This window comes from Juglans regia, chromosome 5 (assembly GCF_001411555.2).
Source record: "Juglans regia cultivar Chandler chromosome 5, Walnut 2.0, whole genome shotgun sequence".
Classification (NCBI taxonomy): Eukaryota; Viridiplantae; Streptophyta; class Magnoliopsida; order Fagales; family Juglandaceae; genus Juglans; species Juglans regia.
The window spans coordinates 17,340,029-17,348,155 of NC_049905.1; the positions used below are offsets into that span (position 1 = coordinate 17,340,029).

The 8,127-nt window shown below is 31.6% G+C and overlaps 1 protein-coding gene across 1 annotated transcript; it reads left to right on the top strand.

Moving 5' to 3' along the window:
* Nucleotides 1-6,338: 6,338 nt before the first annotated feature.
* LOC108995407 (CEN-like protein 2) lies at nucleotides 6,339-7,602 on the top strand. The gene is made up of 4 exons (XM_018970977.2): nucleotides 6,339-6,628; nucleotides 6,776-6,837; nucleotides 7,102-7,142; nucleotides 7,279-7,602. Exons 1-4 carry the CDS (start codon nucleotides 6,428-6,430, stop codon nucleotides 7,500-7,502), a joined length of 528 nt encoding a protein of 175 aa, XP_018826522.1. The 5' UTR covers nucleotides 6,339-6,427; the 3' UTR covers nucleotides 7,503-7,602.
* The last annotated feature ends 525 nt before the right edge of the window (nucleotides 7,603-8,127 follow it).

Genomic DNA, 8,127 nt, shown 5'->3' on the forward strand with positions numbered 1-8,127 from the left:
GCAAGAAGAATTTCTACCATAAAATCAAACCACACCCAGAATCTTTGTTCACATCTTCCTCATAAAATATCAATTCTTCAATGTTAAATAACAATGTCATGGCTCTTTTGATCAATTCAAGGCCAAATTGGAGGCCAAGTGCTTTGAAAAACAAGAGCGATTGATTACACCGAGACCTTTAGCCCTATGATAAATGCTTCCACTAGTTGAACCATAATGACAATTGCACTCCACTTTTATTGGCCTCTTAAACAACTGGATGTTTTCAATGCTTTTCTCCATGACACATTCGAAGAAGAAATCTTCATGGAACAGCCACTAGGCTTCATTGACGAAGGTCATCCCAATAATGTTTGCAAACTATCCAAGGCCATCTATGGACTAAACCAAGCTCTATGATCATGGTTGAACAAGTTAGCTGCTACTCTTCTCGATCTTAGCTTCACATAATCCAATGTTCTCATCAAACCAATGTTACTATCTTGATTTTAATTTGTGTTGTTGATATAATAGTGATAGGGAACAATTCAAGTGCCATATCTCAACTTATAGCTCGTTTGCAGCAAACTTTTACTATGAAAAATCTCGGGTCACTCCACCTCATCCTTGGCATTCAAGTTCATTGCACAAACAAGTGGTTGCACCTATCTCAAGATAAATATGTTGTTGACGGTGATCATATGAAAAATACCTATTGGTGAAAAACTAATCTTGTGGGCCTACTGAACAAAACTATCTCAACATTATGGTGATCCTCTTGAAAATGCCTCTAAGTATAGACAGCTGGTTGACTCTTCACAATATTGTACAATCACTCAACTTTACATTGCATTCTCTATAGATCAACCATGCCAATTTATGCACAGTCCAACCACAACTCATTGGATTGCCTCTAAGAGAGTTTTGCAATGGCATGCTCATCAAAGAAAAGATGTTGAAGAAAGTTGAGCGGATACAGTAATAAAAATAATAAATGCTACTTTGATGCATGTAGTACACTATCTTTAAGGTGATAATTATCCTCACTCGAAAGAACTTGCTAATGGGCTACAAGCAACTCACCTCCAGGATACAACAAATTAGTCACCAATTGCATATAGCAATTCTAAAGTTTTCCCTTAGAGTTTCTCTACAAAATTTACAAAATTGTGTATGTGACTGTAAATAATAGGAGAATAGAATGTTAAAATTTATGAGTTACATCCTCCATCTATAGAGAATGAAGTGACACTTTGTAAAAGATTAGAACCCATAAGTTGTGATTTTTCAAGTGGTAGTTATTAGTTTAAAGGATATAACGTTTCATTTAAGGACCAAAAAGCATATATGCCTGGTAGGTTTGAAACTCTCCAACACTACTTTTAGATCATTTTTAAAGCGTTGTGCCTCTTTCGACCGGGTCGTGTGGATGAAGCATTGTGCTTGCTCGGGCTGTGTGGATGAAGCATTGTGTTTGCTCGGACTGTTTGGATGAAGCATTGTACCTGTTCGTCCCATGGGCAAGATCTGTTTTGCCCAAACCCAAGCCTAACACATCATTTATTTCACAAAATATAGATAAAGTGCTATTTGAAGTTTCAAACCCATGCCCTCAAAATCAACATAAGCCATTCATTTCAATTGTGATTATGATTCCACGTGAATATATAATAAGCCACACTCAATAAACCTACATATTTAATTTCACATTCGACAATAAATATAAAAATAAAAGATAGCTTAGAAGGACATTATCATTTGATATCTTCCTACGTACTCTTGAATAAATTTTAGATCTCTTTACCAAGGGACTAACTTCAGCCAATTTCTTACTCTACGTGACAAGCTAAGGGTTTGTTCCATTAGCTTGGATGTAAGGGGATGCTAAGCCCATTGTTAGCCTAATATCATGCCACTTGAAATACAGTACTTGAAAACCTCAACACATGTGTCCCACTTGATATAAAGCCTCCAGATAGCAAGAAATTTGAGAATTAAGTAGCTCATTGCATGGTATCAGTACTTAAGAATCACACAAAATGGAAGGCTAGCTAGTAGCAGTTAGGGGTGGCAATATGTGGTACGACTTGTTAACCCAACACCAACACGACACGATAATAACGGGTTTGAATTTAGTCTTAACGGATTCGGGTCAAAACAAGCTAACCCGTTCGACACGATTGCTTAACGTGACTCGTTAAGAAAGTTAAAGTTACAATTATACCCTTATACCTAAAAGTAAAATTATTGGAATTTTAATTTCGATATTTTTATTATTTGGATTGTAATTTTGGATTTGTAGTTAGTTTTATATCTTTTATTGATATTGTAATTTTAACATTTATATAAAATTATGCTAAACTTAATCAGATCAAATTGGTTAATTTCGGATTTGTTCAACCCATTTGCATAAACGGATCAAGTTGTGTCGTGTTAACCTATTTTGTAGTATTCACTAACAGGTCAAAACGGGTCGTATCGTGTCAACCTATTATGTTAATGGGTCGTATTAGGGTTTGAGATTTTGACATGATGAGCTTAATGGGCTGTGTTCGGATTAACTTATATAGTATAATATACATAACTTGATACGACACAAATACGACCCGTTAACACGATTTGACACCTATAGCAACAGTCTCAAATATCCTTTATTGGAAGATCAAGCTATATAAGATGGAAGGACAGCTCAAATCATGGATTCTCTGCAGTCAATGCAATAAGAAAAAACTTGTCAATAGCTTAGCAGATTTTGCGCCAATTTGGTATTAATTAAGGACATGAGTTTCTCTTGTACACTCAAAACAGAAAAAAGACAGCTTCTCTTGTACATTTAATACAACAATATAATATAATTTATTTTCTGGCTTTTGCATTCAATTAAGCTACTTTCTCATATATTAGTTCATTAAGAGCACTGGAATCTGGCCTGGGGCTGGGGGGAAAAAGGATGTAGTTTGGCAGTTCAAAATATAGAAACCCATGCATGCATGCATTGATCTCTCTCGCCTCTGATCCTCTAATTCAAGAATTTAAACGACCAAAGTAAATAGCTTTTAAGTAAAATAAGTCAAATTTGGAAGAGTTTCCTAAATTAATACCCCATCCTCTCTACAAAACATCACTCCTAATGCCAATAACTTGATCATGATCAGTAGTGCTGAAATGGTAATTAGGTATATACGTATTAGATAGCTGCTTCTATTGTACCCCATCGTCATCTATCTCAGGAATTTATTCGACCTTTACCTGAAATATAAACGTCCCATGAGTCTTTTTTAGCTTGGGAATGCATGCCATAGACTCATAGCTGTGACGGACATGCACCTCTGCCTGTCTGTCTGTTCTTGTAAAAAGAAAAAAAAGAGATCTCCAGAAAATGAGAACTCATTGGTTAGTGGAATCTCACGTCGATGTTCATCATTTTCAAGCACTGGCCCAAACAGCACACCGATCACATGCGAGAGAGAATATAGAGAGAGAGAGAGAAAATCCCTCGACTCGAATTCTCTCAGCTTTTTGTTCTGCATGGTTGCTTTATGGTTTCCCTTTTACCGCTGGATTCGAAGAAGTCAGTCTTTCTACTTTGAGTTTAGCAATATAACGACGACACATAATGTACCTGGAGAGAGAGAGAGACACAGTATCCAATCAATTCTGTACATCAAATCCATCTTTTCTTTATTCTTTTAATATTTTGCCTTTGAATTCCTCTCTTTTCGGATAGAATAATGATACTTCTCCCCCCACAATCTTATATAAATTTTTATTTATTTATTAAATTATTAAAAAAATATTTTTAAATAATATTATATATTTTTAAAAAATATATATAAAATTATAAAATAAAATAATAATAATAATAAATACCAAATGACAACTCAGGCACTCTTTCACATATATAGTTGGTTAAACGTGTCGACTGCACAAGGCATTAATCCTCGTGCAGGATGACATTGGGAGACTGGTATTGGTCACAGGGTACAAAATAAATAAAAAAAATCTTCACAATTTTTAAATACTCCACATTTTATATTTTATTTTATTTTATATTTTTTCTTTTATCAAATATTTATTATATAAATAATAAATAAAAAAGTTGAAATAATTTAAAATTAATAAACTAAAAAAATATATTAAAATTTTAAAAATTTTTAAAAAATATAGAATGTGGAGTGTGGTGGAAGTTGTTTAGTAAAACTCAAATAAAAATATACTTGAAGAATTCATATTATTCTTTGGTTTTTTATATATACAAAATATTGGATATTAATTAATTAAAAATAATTTTAGATATAATTTTAGATTCATGCACACTTTTTAAAAATAATAGAGCCTATTATTAATTTTTTTTCATGTAAGTCTCAGACTTAATCATTTTTTTAAAAGAAAAATATGAGATTTATATATTTTAAAACTGTAAATATTATATCTCTTAAATGAATATATATATATATATATTTTATTGTGATTTAAGACGGGTTTATAGTTATTTTTAAGAGAAAAATTGTTAGCTAGGTTCCCTCCATCCCATGGCTTCACTGTATATATATAGGTTAAGAGAAAATCAGAAACCCTAGCTCCCACTTCCATGGATAGCATGCATGCAGATGGAGGGATCCTTTTGAGGGGATGAGTATCACCAACCATCCTAATTACCCTAAAATTAATAATATGATTTTTAATTTTTCTTAAATTTATTTTTGTATATTTTATTATGTTTTATTTGTAACTTGTTTTTTTTTTTTTTTATATGTGGCAGTCTTTTTATAAGATAATTTTAAACAAAAATAATCAGAAAACCTAGCTAGTGACTAATTAATTTTTTTTTTTAAATAGCCATTTACCCAATAATAATATATTTCTCAATTACTTTTGCCACAAAAAAATTTCACAAAACTAATATTATAAACTGATATGCCATGATATACGGATACATCATTTGATATATTATAAAGTTATTTTTATTATAAAATAGATATATCGTATCATATAAAATCATATCAATTTGTTAATATATTTTTGTGGAATCCATTCATGACGTCTATACTACTTCTCATATTATATATATATATATATATTTATATAAATGATTCATTGCTCAAAGTTCAAGGCCAAATCATGTTAGTAATCGAATGCATGCTCAAATTATATATGGAGATGCACTATATTTTTACTTTAAAGTTTGTCACATTTTCAGGCCCAGGTATCGGCTGTCACCCTCGATTGACAAATGTTGATTATTTTCAATCTCAAACTCGTGCCCTCCTATTTAGTACTGTGATGACTGGACATCTGTCAAACAAGTACTTTAGCTGAAACGCTTTGCCCATTATGCTTTTACCTTTTAAAAAAATTGTTCAGCTTTTTAACTATCTCTGAATTAATCACTTACTCTTAAATTATTAGCAATAATTTAATTTATCTGCACTATAGATGTCCCCTTCGTATAATTATACCAAAACTATTTAATTATAGTCAATTATTTTTGATAAAAATTATTATTTTTTTATCAAAATAAATTTATTTTTATCGTAAATAATTATTATCGTTGTAAATAATCTGTCATAAATATTCATTTTTCTTGTTGTGTACTACTTCTATTATCAACCAGTACTAATTGTATTTAAACTTTTAATTAGTGATAAATCACAATGTACATTATATATATATTTTCATAATTTAAAAATTAAAAGAGACTCATTATCGTTTTTATTGGAAAAGATATTCTCCGTTTTATTTGAAATGAATAGTATCAATTTCTTACAAAATATGAGATATTTTAATCATTTCACGATAATTTGATTAATAAAATGATGAAAATACTCTATGTTTATACTTGAAATAAATTGAATTATCATTTTTCATCATTATTTATGCAATATTAAATTAGTAAAAAATATTTATTAATTTTTGTTAACGACCAATCATTTAAATGATCAAGAAATGAGAGGATGGCCATTAATTAATTCTTGAACAAATTAATTACAAGAAAAATATTATTTTCATCGTTCTATTCTATCGCTCAATTCTATTGCTGTAATTTTTTATTTTTTATTTTTATTTAGTGATTTAGAATATATTTTTTAATAATATTTTAATTTTTTTTATTTTTTTAAAAATATTTAAAAATATTAAAAGATATATATATAAAAAAAAAATCCTATAATTAACTGTAGCAACCAGCGGTAGCCGGCCGTAGAGCAATCTGGCCTAATTATAAAGGTCTTTTTAAGCTAGCCACGCTAGCTACCTTGACTTCTCTGAACTACTCTACTCAACTTGATCATTGGACTTTCCATTATAAATATGAGGTTTCCATTTCAAAGCCCCACGAGAAACTTTTACAGAAAAAGCTCGAGTACTCATGTTGCGCGCATCTGAACAGAACCCTTGACGGCCACTCTCTCTGATCTGTCTTTCCGGCCCAAGCTTCTCTTTCATTGATATGGCAAATATGTCAGATCCTCTTGTAATAGGAGGGATTATCGGAGATGTTGTTGACTCTTTCTCTCCAAGTGTGAGAATGACTGTAACGTACAACAGAAACAAGCAAGTATATAATGGGCACGAGCTCTTTCCTTCGACAGTATCCATGAAACCTTTGGTTGAGGTTGATGGAGGTGATTTGAGATCATTTTTCACGCTGGTATGGTTGTGTACGTACATGTGTGTATATGTGTATATATATATATATATATAGATATATACCCTAACTTGGATGTTTCCTTCTTCTTCTCACTGATATCTGTCTGTTCTATGGATATTGAGTTTTCCTTTCTATGGCTGCATGCAGATCATGACAGACCCAGATGTTCCTGGTCCCAGCGATCCATACCTGAGGGAGCACTTACACTGGTATTATCCTACAAATTACACCTCCTCTCCAGAGATATGAAAAGCAAAAGTACTCTAGCTAGCTGTTTTTTGGGTTTTAATGAAAAGAAAAAGACCCCTAGCTTGAAAAGAAGAATCCGAGGCTAAGTTATTAGGAAAAGTGTTATTTAATTTGTCAGTTTGGAAATATCCACCATAACCATCTTCACAACCAAAGATTTCAGAATTCTTTGATTTTTCATGCATTTTAATACTATTATTTTAACTTGATTAATTATGTTGCAGGATAGTGACGAACATCCCAGGCACAACAAATGCAACATTTGGTAATATTTGATCTCCTCATTTTTTAGTGAGAGAGAGAGAGAGAGGGAGAGAGAGAGCATATAATTAATAATTAATAATTAATACTATATATAATATGAATAAATGATTTGTTTTTGCGTTTTATTTCATAAACAGGAAGGGAGGTGGTGGACTATGAAATGCCAAGGCCAAATATAGGGATCCACAGGTTTGTGTTCCTCCTATTCAAGCAGAAACGCAGAGAGACAGTCAAGATCACAGTCCCACCTCCAAGGGACCTCTTCAACACTCGAAAGTTTGCAGAAGAGAATGAACTTGGCCTTCCTGTGGCTGCACTCTTCTTCAATGCCCAAAGGGAGACAGCTGCAAGAAGACGTTGAAAAACTTTGTACAAATAACCAGCTAATTAAGCAGTGCATGATATACATCTACATGCACAGTATTTGGAAAGCCAATGATATTCGTTAAAATATCAAGCAATATGAGCGGTGTCTGTTCCAAATTAACTATACATCTTTTACGTCTGTTCCAAATTAACTATACATCTTTTACGTACCCTTTTTTCTTTATCGATAAAAAGTTATAGGAATAGTCAATTGAATGCAGTTTCTCTAGGTCCCTCTAAGAATTAATGCATCTTTAAATAGTTAATAATACTAATAATAATAATATATTAAAGGAAATCCGTACATATATACAGATACCAATGCAAAACGTAATACATATATGAACCGGTTCGATTCGATGTTATAAAAAACAAAATTGGAATTAGACCAATTTTGAATCGGTTTTGCAAAATTGGAATTGGTTTTACACCGAATGGAACATACCAATTCGGTCCGGTTCACTAATTTTCCTTTTTTGCCCTAGAATTTACAATATAATAGAGGATACTATTCACATCATTTAAATGGTAAGATTTGATTTGTAAAATTTAGATTTTAAAATTTATTTTCTAAATCAAATTATGTCATACAAGCACTTTATTAAGTGTATTATCCACGC